This window comes from Xenopus laevis, chromosome 5L, assembly GCF_017654675.1.
Source record: "Xenopus laevis strain J_2021 chromosome 5L, Xenopus_laevis_v10.1, whole genome shotgun sequence".
In the NCBI taxonomy this organism is placed as follows: Eukaryota; Metazoa; Chordata; class Amphibia; order Anura; family Pipidae; genus Xenopus; species Xenopus laevis.
In genome coordinates, this window is record NC_054379.1 from 69,091,780 (window position 1) to 69,113,845 (window position 22,066).

At 37.4% G+C, this 22,066-nt stretch overlaps 1 protein-coding gene across 3 annotated transcripts in view; it reads left to right on the plus strand.

Moving 5' to 3' along the window:
• The window catches only part of LOC108716142 (sodium/potassium-transporting ATPase subunit beta-1-interacting protein 2), a 658,173-nt gene that overhangs the window by 592,819 nt on the left and 43,288 nt on the right, over positions 1 to 22,066 (plus strand). For all 3 annotated transcript variants that reach the window (XR_005961265.1, XR_005961266.1, XM_041562904.1), the window contains one exon: positions 17,253 to 17,313. Coding sequence is in view for 1 of the 3 variants with exons in the window: in XM_041562904.1 (XP_041418838.1) it covers positions 17,253 to 17,313 (61 nt within the window). In the remaining 2 variants the exon portion in view is untranslated. The remainder of the gene's footprint in view (positions 1 to 17,252; positions 17,314 to 22,066) is intronic.

The window sequence follows — 22,066 nt, forward strand, 5'->3', positions numbered from 1 at the left end:
TCAACCCTTTTTGAAATCCATGCAAGGGGAACCCTATCCAAAACCGTATTTACCTCCCCATCAAATAATTGCCTCAATATTTCATTGGCATAATAAGATGTATACCACGATTGCACCCCCTTTGTCTGAGGGTTTGATTGTAATCCTGGTATCTTCCATTAGACTATTATTACTTGTTTAGTAACATTTGGTATCACGCTAGGACCAACAAGAACCTGCTGATATAGCACAATGTCATGTTGTATGTTCTCAATATATGTCTCCATAGCAGGGTAAGTTGTCGTGGAACAAACCCAAAACAGGCTGTCCAAAAGGTCAAGTCACGTATCTCCCAACACAGGTCAACAATAAATTTGGGTAACATGGTACTACCCCTTTCCAGACACTTTAAAGAAAAGGCCACACTGCTGAACAGTTACGATTCATATTTTAGAAACAGTTCCCACCTTAAAGGGGGGGGAGTTGAAATTAAAGCAAATGAAGGTTTGGTGGATTAATAGATTGAATTCAGGTCATCCACATGGCTAAAATAAAGTTTATAATATGTATCTGTGTTAGTAAAATGCATCCACTTATACAATCTTGTGATACTTTAAAAATTATTTGTATAATGATATCTGCATTTGTTTGTTTTATTCCGTGTACACGGCAGGAACCCTACACTGGGCATAGAGAAAAGAATGTTATGTCACTTCCTCTGATGGACTTTAAAAAGCTATACAGACTCTAAACCATTGTTCACATGACTTGAAAAAGAGCCTTTTAAGGCTTGAAACCTTGCTGTAAATGTGCACACAAATGGTAATATAACTTTTTTGTACTATACTAAAGTACCCTCTGTTGCAAAATATGAGGATATTAGTAGTCACCTCGGCGTTCCATGACCTGTATGTAAACATGGTCATGGAACTCCTCTGTAACTTATAATATCCTTATATTTTACAATAGGGTATACTTTATTCACTATTTGTGTGTGTGAATTTGGCTAATGCTGATAAAAAGGGCAAAATACACATCAACTTCACTTGCATAACATGCAGTAAGTAATGGGAACATGCATAACTATATATATATTCTATATATATACAACTATACAACTATATAGTTATATATATTCTACATATATATAACTATATGATATACTATCATGCAGACTGTTATTCAGTGCAGCTGACATTTTTTCAGATTAGATAAGTGAACATTAGTGGAGTTGTTCATTAAAAAAGAAAAGGGAACTGCAGAGTTTGATGATCAAAACAGGAACCCACCACTTCTAAAAATGAATGTGAGTGGGAAGTTTGAAGAAAGCTAGTTCTCTCTGTGAATATAAATGTAACACTATTTAGGAAGTGGGATGGTACTCAGTTTTTCCCTCTCACACAGGACCAGCAAATGATAACTCCCTTTATGCATTACACAGTCTCTTAGATGAACAGTCACTATTAGAATGGAGAAAGGGTTTTCCAAATCTACTTCTCACACGTTTCACAGGTGTTTCAATAACATGGTTCTTTAAACACAGTTTTAAGGGGAATTAGTAAAGTAGGCAGAAGTCTGGGGCCCAGTGGCCTGGGAAACTACTGTCAAGTGTGAGTGGGAAGAGAATTTATGTGAAAACTATTAATACAGAACTGTGTTGTTTACAAAAAACTGTATCTAATTTCAACTGAAGCGTTGTATATCAACCTCCAGTTCATTCATACCTAAGTGTGTATTGCAAGTTCCCAATAATGGAGACCTTGGTGTGTGTTTCTCAACTAAGTATCTATAGCGGGCACAGGACATCATGTAACATACTCATAACATATAATATAAAAATGAAAAGGGTAGTTTTGGCAACCTATAGCTAAACTTGGATTAGCACGGTTTTCTTTAAAGGTTTTGCATCCATAACTATAGCAACTCTAAATAAAAACACTTGCCTCAAAGGTTAGGTAACTGGAATCATCAGGCATGTTTTTGTTAAAGAATGTATCATTTTTAAAGTGCCAGATATCACAGATGCAAGATCTAAGAAGGCAAGAAATGTTTCCATACCCCTTTTCTTTTTCTAAATGTGCAGCTTCATGAAATGTTTTAATTCTTTTACTAACTAGATTTAAAAAAATTGACCAAGCATTAATTGTATCAGGCTATGCCTATTTATGGAATGTTGCTTACATCAGCAGACTATGTAGAAACAGATATTTTTAGCCAACACACTTAACCTCAATAAGTCTTTCATCTCGTATAACACTTCAAAATAGCCTGTGCACACTGGACTCCATTCACTCACTGTTTGCTCTGCTTCCCTTATACTGTATATCGAAGGATATTTCATCCCACTCAGTCTAATTGTTTCTAATTCTGCCATGTTACTGAATGCAAATAGAATAACTTAGATCCTCTAAGTAACTGGCACAAATTTGAAAATACCTTCTACACAGTAAAGGATTCACTGTCTTTCCTAGATTTTGACCCTGTATTTATTTTTAAATATGACAAAACAACTCTTTTTAGTTCTATGTTCTAAATTGAAGAAATTAAGATACAACATTTAAAATCCATGTGGTGAATAAGTGAGTGTGGTATATATGACCATATATGTTTAAACAAATGATACATATTCTAGGAGGTCCTTTCCAGAATTATGTGTACTAAATAGAACAACACTATGTTGTGTCATTTATCTTTGTAAAAACAATACCAGACAGTTCTGGTGAATGTACAGTATATAAAAATACAGGTACGTGGAGGGCACTCTCATTTAGAAATAAAGAGACAAAAATGCAATAGGAAGTGCAAAAAAACCTAAAGTCACCCCTACAGAGCAACCAAATATAACATGTCAAATATCAGGTCTGCACACTCACAATAAATCATTTGACTCAGGTGGTATAATAGAAAATGCTTTACTGTTTAAAAAAACAATTTGACAGTAACACAATGTTTTACAAAGACAAAATGCTCCACATGATTGTAATATACATACCACCCTTTGGTACACACAAGGCAGAAAAGAAACTACAAGAAGCGGATACACCTGCCAAATGAGAACAGCCCCAACGTTTCGGCACACAGCCTTTGTCAAGGGGATTCACAAAATGGCCACAGCATTTATTAACATTTTATCAAATAAATAGGCCCTTGCCAGCTTCCCCACAAGGCAATATTCAAAGCCAGAATTCCATTAGGGGCAGGGCCGCTACGGGCATGAGGCAAAAAGCCGCCTTTGGTAACTTTAAGAGACGAACGAAAGAAACGGAAATTCGTCTCTTCTAGTGCAGCGAGTGCAATAGCGCTCACTGCACTAGCAATGCGGCCCCTCCTCCACCCGCTCTGATGCTGAAAGTTAGAAGAGCGGAGCAGGAGGAGGGGCGGCATTGAGGCTGCTGCCTCAGGCGGCAGCAGCCCCTGAATCGTGCTTGATTAGAGGATCACTGAAGACTTGAGATCAGCACTGTGCAACTGAATCAACCACTGAGTATAATGCTGTGTCTACCTACAGAGAGGCTGGCCCCAAAATTTTTTACCAGCAGGAGCTGCATCTTCCACCATGAGAAAAGTTCAGCAACCCTGCTGCCACTTGCCACGCCTGAATCTGCAGGGTGTCGATGATAGAAAATCCAAGCAGGCTGTCATTTAGCACAAGCAGTAGTAGCGTCTGTATCAATTAACTCACCGTGCAGTCACAGGAGAGAACTTCCTTTCTCCCTCTTCTAAAATTTCCTGTGCAGGAAGATATACTCCACTGTGTTGATCCAGAGGAAGGCAAAAAACCCAGCCCGAAGCCAATTATGCCTCAAAAGGGAAAAATTCTTTCCTGATCCCAATGGTGATCAGAAACATTCTCTGGATAAAGCATTTGACATTCATTTAATATGGTTCAGTGCTTTTGACCCCATCGCCTTTTTAAAAATATAGTAGTTCAACTGGGAGAGGAATTTTATTTCATAATTTATGAGTAAAACATTAAAGATCATTTGTCAAGGCCAGATGTGTTATTGGGAGGTGATAGCAGCGATACACATGCGTTTTTTCATTTTTCCCTTCCCTCCTCTAATATGCATATGCAAATTATGCAAACTTGAACCCTGCTCTGCTCATTGCCTAGGTCCGTTGAGTGGGTGGCATGGAGGGGTCCAGGAAGTGTGGGCAGCAGCAGGACACGTAGATTTCACGTGCCTGCTGCTGCCTTGGGGCTCCTGGGTGACCGCACCCAGGGGCCACTCAATCCCCACTCTGCTAATTGGCAAGGGGCCGGGGAACGAGTGGGGATGGAGCAAGCAGCTTGAAAAGCCGCTCCTCTGCTCTGCAACCTGGAAGTGCTGCAGATTGTAGAATCTAAGTTCTGTGGCCCTTAGGTAGTTTTTTCCACAGAACCTAGATTCTACAGTCTGTGGTACTTAAAGGGTTAAAGTCACAGATGACTGGTTTTTTTATTTGTGCTTTCTGATATAGTCATTTTGCTGTTTACAGTCACACTTTATTGCATCTTAATCTCTTTGATACTGTTTTACAGCATAGGAATGGGAAAGAGATAAGATCTATGGATTCTGTACATTCGAGAAAAGGACATTTTTGATGTATTCCTGCTATACATCATTTTGTTATCCATTTTACCTGTTGAGAAATCTATGTGGCAGGTGTCATTTTCTTTTGCAGTCTAAAGATTCTTTTCTTGTCCACTTTCATTTTTGAATGCTCCTTGTGATTCTGGACAAGGATGTAAAAACACGTAACTTATTAGTTTCTGCTGCTATGGTGATATGAATCATTCAGAGACAAATGCTACTTGCACTCTGTTTTGCTGATGATTAATCTTTAGCTCAGTTCCATACAGTGCCAGTAAAAGTCAGTAAATGTCTACCCAATGTCTTCATTATGTGTTAAGGGTGTTAAGGATTATGGCAAATGTTATTCTAAAAATGCTTGCTTGTTATTATTTATAGCATTTGTAACATCTTTAAATGCCATCAATAGGAACTGTTGGGCAGCCTATTTGAATCAATTTTTTCTTGCTATCTGATTTATAACTGAATCATTCTGTTCCCCAGCGCTATGCTTGATTACAAATACTGCCCTATATTTCTCTTTACTGGTATAATTTAAAAATCAGTCTAATACATAGGTCTAATTTGCCAAGCTGAATGCAGCCTGCAAAATCAAAAAAGGATCAATTGGCCATTTTAATGCACTTTGCATACTGAGTTTGGCTGTGTGCAAATAGGCACAAGCTTCTGAGCTCCATTTTAGAGTTCAGAGACTTGCATCACCCCTCACTAATACCACCTTGACTGTGTTAACACTGTGTTGGTGAGGTGCAGGCAGAGGGAGGCAGGTGGTAAATATTGGGCTTTCCACAGCGAGTGCTGTATTTCTTTATTCTGCGCTTATTGCAGAGAGCAGCAGATCATGAAGTGCAAGTGCTCCTTAGGTGAATATTATTAAAGGACATGTAAACCCCCCCCTCAAAAATGTAATCAGTGAACAGCCTCTTTAAAAGCTTTAGATAACTGCCACTCTGTTGTTAAACAGTAAGGCTACAGCATCCCCTTAATTAACTGCACTGATTAATTCATCTTGCAATGACATTCCTACTTGTCCTATCTGTCTATACTCTCACATATTGGTATAAGTGAATATGCTCTTGTTTCTTATACAAGGTTTGAAGCATTTATGTTTCCCCTCTATGGGGTTCCTTTTGTCCCAAATACATTCTGTATACAAAACCATCTCTAATACACAGAATTAATGTGTATTATGGTATATAAGTATTTGTGGCCATACACAGATAAAAAAATATATACAAAATACTTATTTATATTAAAGGAGAAGGAAAACTACGGAGGCATTTTATTGCCAATAGATTAGCTGCAATAGTGCAAGATAGAATGCTATATTTATTCTGTAGAATGTTTTACCATACCTGAGTAAAAAGCTCTAGAAACTCTCTGTTTGTTTAGGATAGGAGCTGCAGTATTAACATGGTGTGACATCATTTCCTGCCTGAGTCTCTCCCTGCTCTGGGCTCAGATTACAGTAGAGAAGGGAGGGGGAGGGGGAAGAGGAGCAAACTGAGCATGCTCTTGCCCAAGGCAATGAGGTTTAAGCTGAAGGCAGGAAGTCTGATACAGAAGCTCATGTGTACACAATATAAGGAAAGAAATGCTGTATTTCTTTTCACAGGGGACTCAGAGCAGCACCACTTTGGGGGTTTACTGGTATATTTAGATGGACCTTTCTGATAAGGCTTACTTAGTTTTAACCTTTCCTTCTCCTTTAAAGAATGAGAACAAAATCTGGTTAGTGCACAAAAGGATGTCATCATATTACAAACTCCATTCTATACATTTTAACAAGCAATCTGTCTCATAAATGTAACAGACACACTTATGTGTAGAGTTACTTACAGAATGAATTATGTATAAAAAATTGGACATAATATATAATAGTGTAACTAACTAGTGAATGTCAAGCTAGATTTGAATGACAAAATAGATATTTGTGACAGAAAGCAAGATTTTATAGTACAGGATTCATTCTTTCCACAAAATGACAGCTCAGCTTCACAAAACAGATAAAATATCTATTCTGTGAAGCAATACTGTCAGTCACATTCCTGAACCAATAAGAACAAAGCTTATTGCCATATAACAAACAAGATGAAAAGTTGCCAGCTCTGATTCACATGGCTGTATCATCCCTTAAAAGGGCAGCTGTTAAACACTACAGGTTCCTAATTGGAAGTTCTTACAAATGGCTGAGAAATATAATGCTGCGCTTATAATGATTGTAGAGAAAGAAAAGTATGCAAAACATAAATATGATACTTTTAGGCAGTGCTTGAATTGGGAATAAAAAGATGAAGGGATGGTGGGTGTGTCCTGTTGAGCCCTGCCCACAAAAGTAAGCACTGCTCAGAGGAAAAATGGCGGCGCGCCCAGCGCGCCAAGCAAAATTTTATGTAGACCACACCCCCAAACAAACCAGGATGGGATATTGCCATTTTCTTGTATAAATACTCCCAGAACCCATAGCAGGGTGGCACAGAGGCAATTTCATGAATAAATGAATGCAGCCTGGCAGGCCAGGCCAACTTCTGTAAATCAGTGCCAAAGTACAGCCATATAAGCCATTAAATATTTAATTATTAGCCCCACTACAGAAACAACAGCCTGCCAGAAAGCAGTTCCATCCTAAAGTGCTGACTCTTTCTCAAAAGCACATGACCAGGCAAAATGACCTGAGATGGCTGCTACACACCAATATTATAAATGAAAAAATACACTTGCTGGTTCAGGGAATAAGATTTTACATGGTAGAGCGAATTATTTGCAGTGTAAACAGTGGCTATTCTGCGGGCGCTGCTTCCCAGACGTGACAGGGGGATCGACTTCGACCCCTAAGTTCCCTGGTTCGAAAATTTAAAACTGCCCCCCCCCACGCATTGGCCTGGAATACAGCATTACTGGGTTGGGAGAGCAAGTAGTAGGGCAAGCATTGCAGGCGCTCAGTCAGCTCCAGCCTATGGAGTCCTGTTCTGTAAAGAGGGACTTGGTGGCCTTGCGCCTTCTACATACATGTGCTGAATGGGGACAGCCATGTGAGACTATTATCCCACTGCTACTATAGGCACCATCTCTCCCTACTATATCTGCTATCCCAGTCACACTCCCTTCTCAGAGACTATTATCCCACTGTTACTGTAGGCGCCATCTCTCCCTACTATACCTGCTATCCCATAGTCCCTTCCCAGAGACTATTATCCCACTGTTACTATAGGCACCATCTCTCCCTACTATACCTGCCATCCCACAGTCATACTCCCTTCCCAGAGACTATTATCCCACTGTTACTATAGGCACCATCTCTCCCTACTATGCCTGCTATCCAACAGTCACACTTCCTTCTTAGAGACTGATCAGATCCGGCATTTTGAGGGGGTCTGCCTGAGGACTTGAGGAGGACGTGGTTGGACGCAGGTCAGACCATGAAAGACCTGGGAAGACACTCCTCAAGGACAAGCAACGCAATGCTCTGTCCTCTTCCGGGCAGACGCAGATTGGGGCAGGCAGCCAGACACACACCAGCGGTGTCAGTGGAGGTCATATGAGGAAAATTCTGGAGGTATCCCGCCCCAGGGCCGAGAGCCCTGGTGCAACTGCTCCCCATAGTTACGCCACTGTGCATGCACTGACCCCTGTAGTTATGCCACTGCACATGCCCTGATATCTACAAAAACCTTCTGGCCCGGGAAAGAAGAGCTCCAGTATGCTATCCCGCCCCAATTCAACTACTGCTTTTAGGTGATATGGGTATTTTTATTGTAGTAACCTGATTGTGTGAGCATTTTGGTTAAGGGCATTCCTGCTGTTTTGCCATTGTCTTATGATTTATTCCTGTTCCTGTTTCCCTCTTCCTGTCTAAGCTGAGAGAAATAATGAGGCAGACCACACCTACCTGCCATGTTGTAATAAATGTAGCAGAAGTTACTGTGCTTGTCTGGCTGTTTTGCCTGAACTAACACAGCAGAATCATTTAATCCACTACTAGCCAGTCACACTTATTATCTTGCAGCCTAGCCCATCACAGGCCTAATATCCCTTCAATAATATCTGACCAACTCTCTGAATCAGTAATAAGCTTGGTATATGTTTGTTAGACTCCAATGTCTCTTTCTAGCTGTAATCTTGCATTCTCTTTATAATGTGCTTAGCTATAGTTCAATTACTATATATATATTCTGTATAGTATAATGAGTGGGTCTTATGAGACGTCTCATAGTTAGCTGTAGTTCAACTACTACTACATAATAGTTTTAGCCACAGATGTGGGACTGATCATGTGCACACATATTCTGTATAGTATGATTTGTAGGTTTTATGAGCAGCCACTCATAAGACATATATAGTATTTTCCTTAGTGTAAGTTCAGATGTTTGCAACAAGACTGCGCTGCTGAACTCCATCCGCCAGTGGGTCACTCAGCTGCATTACTGAGCCACATATACCAGATTAATCCATATGGGAAACATTCACACATGGGTAGGCTCTGCTCACTCACAAACTGTTACACTCCTTTTGACAAAGCTGCCATAATGATGAAATGGAAGTTATGTAGTAGTTAAACTACAGCTCACTATGTGACTAAGAAACTGCTTATAAGGCCCACATATCACACTATACAGACTGTGTGTGAGTCCCCATTGTCTGGAGTGGCTGAGTAAAGGTGGACATACATGGGCCGATAAAATCTGGCAAAAGACCAAGTGGTCCCTAGGGCTCACGATTGGATTAGACGAGCATCACCATACGAACATGGCAATACTGGGGCAAGATCTTCTTGTTGGCAAACTCTCCACTCCAGACAGTGGGGACTCACACACAGTCTGTATAGTATGAGTAGGCCTTATAAGCAGTTTCTTGGTTTACATAACTTCCATGTCATCACTATGACATTATATAATAATAATCACATATAACATAATATGCACTGATTACTCCAGCAGACCTGACAATACCAGACTATTGCCATGGTATAGGTTTACATAAAGGATTATATATAGTAGGTTGCTATAATAATATACAGGTATGGGATCCATTATCCAGAAACCTGTTAACCAGAAAGTTCCAAAATACTGGAAAGCTGTCATAGACAACATTTTATAAAATAATCCAAATATTTAAAAATGATTTGCTTTTTTATAATAATAAAAGAGTACCTTGTACTTGATTCAAACTAAGATATAATTAATGCTTATTGGAGGCAAAACCAGCCTGTTGGGTTTATTTACATTTTTTAACAGACTTAAGATCCATTATCTGGAAAACCCCAGGTTGCGAGCATACTTGATAACAGGTACAATACCTGTATATAATAATATTGAATAAAATACAGGCTGCTATTTTTTTTGGACAAATCGCTGAAGTCCCATACTGTGTACATATTGCCACACACTTAGGGGCACATTTAATAATGGTCGAATATCGAGGGTTAATTAAACCTCGAAGTTAAATCCTTCAACTTCGAAGGAAAATTTGTTTGATCGAACGATTAAAACCTTCAAATCGAACGATTTAAAGGATTTTAATCCATCGATGGAACGATTTTCCTTCAATCCCAAATTGCCTTGAAAGCCTATGGGGGCCTTCCCCATAGGCTAACATTGGTGTTCGGTAGGTTTTAGGTGGCGAAGTAGGTGGTCGAAGTTTTTTTTAAAGAGACAGTACTTCGACTATCGAATGGTCGAATAGTCAAAGATTTTTAGTTGAATCGTTCGATTCAAAGTCATAGTCGAAGGTCGAAGTAGCCAATTCGATGGTCGAAGTAGCCAAAAAAATACTTCGAAATTCGAAGGATTTTTCCTTCTAATCCTTCACTCGAGCTAAGTAAATGTGCCCCTTATTTTACAGTTATTATTGCCATGGTTTTCCACTATTGTATTGCTGAGAATTATATGATCTAAGGTTAAAAGTCTTTCAGAGCTGGAATGTGGAAATAATGTTTGTCCTATAATGCAATATACAGTAAGCATTCATTTGAGAACAGCAGCGATAACTTGCTGTAAGTTCTTGTTTTTTTACTGTGTTAGTAGTTATAGAAGTGCATGCCTGTAGTTATAGATCACAGTTGGTTGAAAAAATATGGGGCAAAGTGCAAAACAAGGGCATATATATGGATTATTTTTATCCAGCACATTTTTCTTCAGTCTGCAGAATTATTACAGTTTTTCTGTTTAAATATGTTTATTTCTGTGCCATTGCTGAGTAAGCCAAGTATTATTAATGCCAATTTAAATGAATGAGTGACTTTTTATATCAGATGTTTCTATGTAAGCCTGTTCATTTTTTATGTGGTTCATCTGCTCTATGGGCTTTGAACAGTGATTCTTTTTGTGCTCCTCTCAGATCTCTAGCAAAAAAAGAACCATATTTTCTTATCTGAGCTCTACAATACTCTATAGCTGATGGAATATGGTGGCACACAGAGAAGCATAATGATAAAAACTAAATCTGCCTGAGGCAGTGGAACACCAAAAGCTAGTTGAATAAACTATTCCATAGCACTCCCCAAAGCCTCAAAAAGAAAGCTTTAAGTTTTAACACTACACAGTGTAATGCCTACAGAGCTATCCCACGCAGAATTAAGCCATTGTTTACTTTTATATGCCTGTACTGAAACTTGCCATATGCTCCAACAAGCTTTCCTTGACACCCTGTCTGTTTTATGATGGACTTAAAGGGCATGTAAAGGCAAAAAAATAAAATCCAGTTTTTACTTTCTTTAATGAAAAAGAAATGTATCTCCAAAATACTTTAATTAAAAAATGTGTACTGTTTTTATAAGAAACCTGACTGTATGCAGTGATATTCTCCCTTCATTTACTGCTGTGTATAGGAATTGTCAGACGGTCCCTAACTGCTCTGCAGGGAAACAATCATACTTATGAACAGCAGGGGGAGCCCCCGCCTTACTTCCCAGCCATGCAAAACTCAAGCAGCTTTGTTTGTTTCCCTGTAGAGCAGTCGGCGACTGTGTAGAGATTTGTATTGGGTTTTATTTTTTGCTTTTACATCCCCTTTAATGTTTCCAACTCGAGCTGCAGGGACAAAGATCATGGAGCCAGATTTAAATAGATAAACTGGGATTCTATTTGGAGAATTATTTTGCTGCAGCCGCTGGTTCTGCAGAGTTGGAGAATGTTTGTATAAAACAATACAAAAACTATAAAATCCACATTAGATTACATGACAACACAGGACCCAGTGCAGTCTGTATATTCTGATTATTAATCAGTCTTGCTGTATCAGCTTCTGGCAGATATTATTTGACTTGTGCTGTTTTGATAATTTATGACGATCCCTAAGCAGCAGCCCAGACCAAACTGAGCATGTGCAAAGTCTTAGTCTTGTAAAGATGTTTAAGAAAGTTACAAGATGACAGTCCCCTGCGGCCAACTTTGAAAGCATAAATCATTTGTTTGATTAGGCTTGTGGTGCAGTAATTTCATGTTTATGTTTAGTATACAAAATACAGCATTTCTAGCCTTATTCTATTTTAGACTTTCCTTGTCCTTTAAGGTATGAAGATCCAAATTACAGAAATATCCATTATCCTAAGCACTCTGGATAACAGGTCCCATACCTGTATTGTTGAGACATAACTGCTGGTAACTCTCAGTTCTGAAGCCAACTTGCAACAATATTTGATTGAAAAACTTTAGAATCGCAGGTTTTAAACAGCAGTTTGAAAGGGCTTTCCACAATTGGTAGCAGTATGGTAGGTAGATATTTTTAATTAGTATAGTAGATGACCTTTATTTAAAGGGCTTTATTTTTTTTAAACAGATTTGTACTATTCATATAATACAGTATTCCCTGTTGTAATATCTCTGTATAACATAGCTTAACCTCCTATGCTATTTGTGCACCATGTTTTGGCAGATCAGACTTATTTTTAATTATATACAGTATTTATAAAAATAGATGGGATAGTTTATTAATAGAAGTGTGCCAATTGCACACGCAACTTAAACATAGCAACCAATCATCAATTTGCAAAGGCTTGGTGTGGTTGCAACAAAATGGATGAGGGTTATCTCTTGTTTCTGGCAGTTCATTTAAATTTAACTATGACTTAGTCTCATTGTGTGTTTGCTTCAAAAGTACCTTGTAGAAGTGTTGGTCTTATAGTACTGTGGTTTTGGCATAAACAGAAGATAGATTTCCTTCAGAATGCAGGCATTCACATTGTCGAGACAAAAAGCCACAATGACCTATGTGCTATAAGTTTATGTAATGACAAAATTAACATCAACCGTAATGTCAAAACTAGGTTGACACACCACACACCATCAGGATAAAACTACATACAACAGGTATTCTGAAACATATAGAACATACAACAGGTATTCTGAAACATATAGAGCTTAGATGCATTTGTTACAAAACAATACAAAATTGACAAATGGAAAACAGAGGAAATAAGAACATTGGTAGCTATTTATCCCATATAGTTACTGAGTGCACACAAAGAGAAACATTTAAATATGAATGAGCTGCAAAAGAACAGCATGGCTGTGAAATACAAACTCATCAGTGACCAGGTTTTTTTTTTTTGTATTAGATTTCTGCATTACCTCTTGGTGAACAGTGCAGACTTCATATTTCAGCTGACAAGAAAATTGCTTCTTTGCAATATTAGATGGATTATGTATCCCTTATTTTAATTAAGTTGTTGTTGAGAATATAATATTACTACTGAATAATCAAGGAATATAATATTACTACTGAATAATCAAGGTAATCATCTTGGTAATCTTTGGAATGAGACCGGTGCTTCGGCAATTTTCATGAGTTTCGGCGCATGCGCAGTTGTCGCGAAGCAGAAAAATTGCTCCAACTGCGCATGCGTCGCTCCGTCTGTCTCATTCTGAAGATTACCAAAGAGAAGAAGATGGTGCATGGGAACTCTGCTGGACAGAATCTGCATGGAGGGGTAAGGTAACACTTAGGCTGGGGGGAGGAGGGAGGGGGGTCTATGTAGGGTAGGGTGTAGGGGTTTATTAACTTTTGGGTTTGCTTCTCCTCAAAATGATACTTGCCCTTTAAGTCTACTAGAAAATCATGTACACATTAAATAAACCTAATAGGCTAGTTTTGCTTCCAATAAGGATTAAGTACAAGGTACTGTTTTATTAATTAAAAACACTTGGATTATATGGATAAAATGGAGTCTATGGGAGACAGCCTTTCTGTAATTCAGAGCTTTCTGGATAATGGGTTTCTGGATAACACTTGGGCACCCACCACTTTCACTACAACAGGATGGACACTTGTTTTGATGCTAGCAAATTCCATTACTTTCTTTGTGTGATAGATTTGAATGACAGTTGTTGCATTTCTAGAAGTCAAAGAAAGTTATCTCAGTTCTGTAAACACACACACAACTTATATTCCTACAGATGATATAACCATGCATTAGTGATTTTGTTTAGGCAACATCAAAGAAGAAAAAACTTCCAAAAGGAAAAGCTTAAATGATTTTATTTAAAAAAAAAAAGCTTGAAGATTCTTTTTTTTTGATTCTTCAATATTTAAGAAAAGCCCATTAATGTTGTAGTGGCTCATTTCATTACATCAAAATTTTTGTTTACTACAGTTTAGTAGTTGATCAGTAGCCAAGAGGCAAGGACCTACTTCAAAGACAAAATTGTAACTAGCATTTCATATTAAAGGACTTTTTATTAGCAAGTACATGTTGAAGTAGCCTAAGGGATTTAATACTTCAAAGCGGTTATACACTTGGGCTTAAGCCTCCATATTTAGTGGATCACTTAAAAAAAGAATAAAAGTAACCAGGAAACCCATTAAAGGAAGCACTGTCATCAAAAATGATTAATTTGTGTATGAGAATGTTGTGTAATAATTACTGTAAAGTAGGATTGTACGTTAGTTGTTGTTTTTTTAATTATAGTTGTGTAGCGTTATAGTAAACTGACTTGTGCTAGGGCCGTTTACTCTACTTTCCTTGGTGGACTGAGACCACCGATGAGCTCTCTTTCTCAGGGGTAAGCCCTTGCAGCGGGGTGGAGGCAAGGGTGTAGTGTAACTGTAACCTGATATGCGATAGCACAATGATGGGCGCCAGTAGTTCTTTAACAGTTGAACCAAGAACAATATTTATTGAACAAGAGCACAGAGATCATTTAGCACATTGATCCACAATGGAGTATAGAACATACACAGCAGCATAAAGGAAGCATGTACTCACAGCACGTATAGGCTGAATCCCCACAGGCTAGGGAATATACAGCAGAGAGTAAGTTGACAGCATGCGATGGGTATTGCCCAGTTTTCAGGATATCTTCCAGTGGCAGACTAGGGGAACTCCTGACATCCCTATCTCAACACTTGGTTCCTTACTCTGGGTCAGTAATACCCTGGGATCTTAATCCCTCTAATCTCCTCGGCGGAGCCTTGAGCTGCTCAACTAATTAACCTCTCTATCACTCCTAGAGCGATCTATAAAACGAGTATAGCTATCTAATTACTAGGGCCAAGGCGCCTAGGGTCAGCACTACCCATTCCCTTCCAGCCTGCTTGGTTGGGCTAAAGCAATGGACCCAGAGCACATGGTTCCTAAACCTTTTATACTCTGGCACAGTGCCTCTAGAGTACACTGTGTGAACTGCAGGGGTTACATAAGCACAAGGTCCCCATAAGGACCCACTGAGGTGTCCATATTAACTAGGGATGTGCCTGTCCGTAAAGTGTAAGGGTGTCTAAGATTTTCACATCCCTACATTTGTTTGAATTAAAGTTTTTCTGCAGATATTTAGAAAAAGATTTAAGGAAATATATGATGCTCTAATGTGTTAACATTCTAACTAAGTAGTGCAAGGGAAACAATAGTCAAATATGATTGGCAAGGTGCACAGTGCAAAAAAAAACATGGTACACTGTACTTTTTTGAGCCCTCTTGATTCTATATCCACATTTAGGGGCAGAGATATCAAAATGTGAGTTGCAATTTTAATAAATAAAAACTCACCCACGTTCTATTAATTCCTATAGGGCTTTTGGAAGTGTATTTATTAAATGGTTCTAACTTTCACCCATTGATTAATATGCTTCTAGAAATCCCATAGGAATGAATAGAACATGGATTTCTATTTATTAAAATCTAAACTCACATCAAATGCCTTTTGTTAAGTTGTTAAGGTTATAGATCTGTGCAAGGTAAAAATGGAAAAGGAGAATATTTTTGAAGCCAGCTGTAACCCTAATTGTATTTTTTGTGATGTTTCACTAGATTTTGGTTTTGACTGTGACAAGCAGGTTAGACATTGATAAGAAAAAAATGAGAGGTTGATGCCATGCAATGCTTTGAATACTTAGAATATCTTATCTGTAGTAGTCAATTGGTCAAAAATGTATACCAGTTAAACAAATGTTCATCACTACAATGTGATAATGTGATCTTCACAAACAATTGTTCAATATCCAATTATTAAATTGCAGCTTCCTCAATCACCCCCCCGCCGTGTACAACTGGTGATTATTAGATAGAAAATGTAAATCCATCACAGGTTGCTGTTTCATTGAAAGCTGAAAAGAGTTTTTTTAAAAGTTCAGTAAGTGGGTTAAATGAAGACTATGGAACAGTGAAGACATTTGTTAGGGCTTGGGAAGCTGCTGTAAAATATGATGCAACAGTGTTTTAATCAAGCACAAGCCTCTATGATCTGACCTCAAAAAGGCACAGATCAGGACTGGCCCAGGCCTAGGGTGTTAGGGAGGACATGTATCATATCCTAGTTATAAACTTGTTGTTTACTTTCAGAATCATTATATTAGTAGTCCATTTATTTTGCTTTTTACTCAGCAGCTCTACAGTTAGCAATTTCAGCAATCTGGTTGCTAGGGTCAAAATTACCTAGCAATCATGTTTTGATTTGAATTAGAAACTGGAATAGGAGTAGGAGGAGTATTAGGAATAGAAGGTGCACAATAAAAAGTAGCAATAGCAATAAATGTATAGCCTCACTGAGCATTTGTTTTTAAGATGGGGCCAATTACATCACTTGAAGCTGGAGAGATTTAGAAGGAAATGGCAAATAATTATAAAAAAATTAATAATGAAGACCAATTGAAAAGTTTCTTAGAATTGGCCATTTCTATAACATTCTAAAAGTTAACTTAGTGGTGAACCACCCCTTTAACCAACTGTTTTAGCCTGGATGTGTTGCATAATGCAACCAGCTACATTTTCTGGTAGATTTTTTGCATGATATTTTATTTTGCCTGTATTTTAAATAAACTTAACATTAATTGTTATTTCTTAGTATGCATAAAGCAGAGCTAGAGGAGCTGTACGCAGATGTCTTATTCTCCTGTACTGTTTCGATGATGATGATGATGATAATGTAGTAATAAGTTACACAGTCGACAAAGCCTGGGGCTTTGTGTTGAGCATTATTCATCTTGTAAAGCAAAAATCAGCAATCACAAAATACAAAGCATGCTTTGTTTTGTACTGGCTTTTAGGAAATCAACATTGATCAGTGAGCTGTATCAAAATATCTGTTTTGCTGGCTGTTCTTTGGCAAAGTGTGCTATTGGAAGATAAATGATAATCTGCTTAATTAGTCCTGAAAAATTGCTCTTGCTCTTTAGTGCCATGCATCTATGTAGAACTGCCATGAATTATCCAGTACTTATGTTTTCAAATGTTGATCTTATACATATCTTGTTTTTTGTTTGTTTCAGCTTGCTGGCTTCATCTATGCTTGTTACATTCTGAAATGTATCTCGGAAGAAGAGGACAGTTGTAAGTAGAGATTTCAACACTGACAAGAATTTGTGCCTTTTTACAATCCATGACATTACTTTAATCCTAGGATGAAATATGAATGTAAAAACAGTGTTAGCTATCAAAATGAGCAGAACATATTTTTATCTAAAAAAAAAACAAGCAGATAAAATATTTAGTACTTGTACATTTCCCTGATAAATATAATATGCAGGGTTACAAAAATGAATTGCGGAAAAGCAAGAGCCAGAACCAAGAAGGATATGTGGGACTTAATAATAATAAAAAATAATATTCTAGCTCTCATTTGAGAAGAGAGTATGAGAGTATGAGTAGACTATGCACAAAGACCTAGCAAGCACAGAAACACAGTGCCTTGTAAAAATCCTTATACAACCTTCCAAGGTCTTTTTTTAAAAGTTTTACAAGTGCAGTGCTGTAGGGTTTAGCAGATTCTTCCCAGTCACTGCTCAGGGGTATAACTCCAGAGGAAGCAGACCCTGTGGCTGCCTGGGGCCCAGGAGGTATAGGGGCCCCACCATGCCTTAATTCAGATACAATTTCATTAAATATTGGTGAAACAGGTCAAACTCTAAACATTTAGGGGGCCTGATAAAAGTTTGTTGTGGGGCCCAGTAATATCTAGTTACACCACTGCCCCTGCTGTCTGTATTCCTTTCACGCCAACCAGCTCCTGCTTAGTTACAAGCAGGGGAGCAATCAGATTGCCTGGGAGGTGGAGAAGTACTTATAGTTGCTGGGAACCCCAAGGTACATCTGGAAAAAGAGGAGGACCCAGGGGAAGCTGGTTTTGCAAAGAGTGCCCAGGTTTGCCTGACCACCACAGATATGCACAAGCTGTATATTGGAGTGTGATCCTATTTAAAAGGAGTGTATCAAGAAAGGATATCAATACTGTTACATTTTCTGATCATAGAAGTCCAAGCTTCCCAACCCTTCTCAGTGGAGGACTTTGATGAAAGAGACCCACCAGGAAACCTTAGACATAGACCTCCTTACTCAGCATTTTTACTTTTCTGGTCTCTTTACTTGACATACTATAGTCTATCTTTCCATATACATCTCCTCTTTGTTCCCATATAGAAGTAGGAAATGACCATAAAAAAGGTGATCTCCTTACTCAGAATATTTACTTTCCTGGTCTCTTTTATTGACATACTATAGTCTGTCTTTCCATCTATATGTCCTCTTTGTTCCCACATAGAAGTAGGAAATGACCATGAAATAAGTGAAATAGCCAAACTGTAGGTTTCAAAGTTGGGAGAGGTAATAAGCTTTAACAGAAGCAATAAAAGTAATAAAAGTATAGTAGTAGTAGTAAAAGTAATTCTTAACAAAGGCAAAATCATTACTAGGGCATACCCATCTTACCTCTTACAGAAGAGGTTCACCATTAATTTATCTTCTAGTATGTAATAGAATGACTCATTCTAAGCAACTTTTCAATTTTCCTTTATTTATAGTTTTTTTTAGTTTTATAATTATTTGCCTTTTTCTTCATACTGACCCCATCTAAAAACTCATCTAAAACATTGCTCTGTAAGGCTACAAATGTACTGTTATTGCTAATTTTTATTACTCATCTTTCTAGCCAGGCCCTCTAATATTTATATTCCAGTTTCTTATTTCAATCATTGCATAACTGCTACAGTCATTTGGACCCTAGCCACCAGATTGCTTAAAATGCAAACTGTAGAGCTCAGTAAAATCCTAAATAACTAAATATTTATTAAAAAACTCTAATAATAAAAAAATGATAACCAATTGTAAATTGTCTCGGAATATCCCTCTCTACATCATACTAAAAGTTAACTCAAAGGTGAACAATCCCTTTAAAGATATATAAAACATGTGTGTCAGTAAGTGACAGACATCCAATGACAAATGAACAGCCATATTTAGTTTGCTTTTAAACCAGGAAATTTATATTTAAAGTAATTTTACCACTGGTTTTCGTGATATGTATAAAAAGTAATGGTTTAATTCACATAGACATAATTTTATATCTGCCTTCACTATTTTTGGGTGTTTGAAGCTGGTTCTTGCTTTTTCAAGCCTATAAACTGCAAAAATTTGAGGTATTCATAAAAACTCTACGTTTTAGAGCTTTTTTGTGTATCCCATTTTTTCAAATTTATTTATAAGTAAATTAGCCAAATTCGTGGATGGGAGTTAGGTCAAGTTTGAGGGAAAAAAATGGGTTCTAGTAAATAAACCCCTTACATGTCACAGTCATATGCTATGTAACAGTTAGGCTGAACAGTAACCTCTAGCTACTTGCTGCAACATCATGAAAATTTCAGGTAACTTCAGTCAAGAAAGGTGAAGTTCTAATCCCACCATTAATTCCCATTCTCCCAAAGCACAATTAAAAGTAATGAAAGTTTCCTCTACTTACTTGTGCTAATAATATCCTGCTGAGCTGAATTTGCTTCCAATGGACACAAGGGATCAAAATGAGTAATTAGATTTCTTGTCTCTTATTTTCTTCTTTCACTCTGTTCAGTGTAAGAAATAAGAGCTTTCTGGGTTTTTTTTTTTCATTTCATGTCTTAACTGCAAGTTAGCAAGTAATAAAACCTTATTTTTTACATGCAGTTTGCATATTGTCAAGTTCACCTAGCTTCACCAGAAATATAAGGGGACAATAACTATGGGAAAATAGAATGTTGCCATAAATAAGTCACCATAAAGTATGACTGCACAGTTCCAAACTAGCAAATAGTTTTCCAATTAAAGGCCATAATTGCTGTTGCTACACACTAGCCACCCTTAAGTCTTTTAATTATATGGAAAGAAATGTAGCATACACCTGCAGTGTTTTCAGACTGCATGCTGCATAGATGAAGCAGAATGTTTAAAACAAAATATGGGGTCTAGTTCTTGGTGTATATGTAATGAAAAGACCTCATGGGTGACAATTATGTTTTTTATTCAGTTCACATCTGCATGAACATTAAAATTTATTTTCTTATATTGCATTTCACAGATTTTATCAGATCTATGATACCACCTGAGACCAGGCATAGTGACATAAAACCAGTGATAAAAGAAACATATTGTAGTAGCTCTGTTATAATCTTCATGCTGATTAATTTCTTACTGTTTTCTTTCATACTTCCCAAAAGGTGCAAGATGAGCCATGACTTAATGCTAGCAGTGGTTTCATCAGAATGTTCTTAAATATCAGAAGCTGTTTTATAAACATAATCCTTTTTTAGGTTTATTAGTGTGTTTTCAAAGGAATGAGAAATCTATTCTTAGTATTTCTATGTTCAATCCTTTGAATATATATTACCCATAAATAATCTTGTCTTCTGAACATATTTTGTTGCTGTGGGTGGAATGATCGGATAAGTGTGTGTGTTAAAAGGGCTTTAATTCTACCCTTCGTTTAGCAACAGTGCAAAAATATGACTATTATTATAGCAGAGACAGAATTACTAAATATATAGGATACAATTTTAAGTAATAGATATGTGTGGTTAAAATAAAAAGTACAGTATATATAAATGAAGCGTATAGACTATTGAAGAACTTGCACACATTAAAACACCATATTATTGTATTTTGTAGAACCTGCACTTTAAAACACCATATACAAAGTAGTTGTCCACAATTTTTATCGCCCCTAGCACCATAAATGTGCTGATGTGAAGACACAAGGGAGCCCTATTCATTCCAGGTGCCATTGATGTAAAGTACCAGGTTTACAGTACTTTTCACATATTGCACAATTGATTGGAGGGTCATTGTCTTCCCATAGTGTGTACCCACATAGAATTACTTAAGTGCAACTTGTATGCCACTTACAAACAGCCACAAGCTTTGCACCCACATAACTTGTGTCTAGAGATGCACAATATATATTTTGCTGATTTACAGTGGCAGAAATTACTCTGAGAAAAACCCTGCGTTGTGGGAAAACATGGCAAAATGCACCAATTTATCAGTATATATATATATATAGTCATAGGCAAGAGAGAAAAACCGCACCAACAGGTCTTTATACAAAAATAGAAAACCTTTTATTCAACGTTTCGGCTCGACCGCTGGAGCCGTCTTCAGGAACAAAAAAATTGTGCATACCACCAAACAAACTTAAATACCCCCATTGCACGCCAAAAGGGAAGTGACAAGGAGTGGGAGTGTGTACTCTGTAACCAATCAGTGCCCCAATGCTCATCATCATAGTTAAAAAATAAATAATACATAAATAACCATCCAGTGGTACACACTGGATGGTTATTTACTGTATGTATTATTTATTTTTTAACTATGATGATGAGCATTGGGGCACTGATTGGTTATCATAGTTAAAAAATAAATAATACATAAATAACCATCCAGTGGTACACACTGGATGGTTATTTATGTATTATTTATTTTTTAACTATGATGATGAGCATTGGGGCACTGATTGGTTACAGAGTACACACTCCCACTCCTTGTCACTTCCCTTTTGGCGTGCAATGGGGGTATTTAAGTTTGTTTGGTGGTATGCACAATTTTTTTGTTCCTGAAGACGGCTCCAGCGGTCGAGCCGAAACGTTGATGAAAAGGTTTTCTATTTTTGTATAAAGACCTGTTGGTGCGGTTTTTCTCTCTTGCCTATGACTATTAACACATGTAACCAGCACACAGGCATTGCTTTTTTCGGTTATCCGTGTGCACTGTACTCAAATTTGCTATATATATATATATATATATATATATATATATATATATATATATATATATATATATTTAC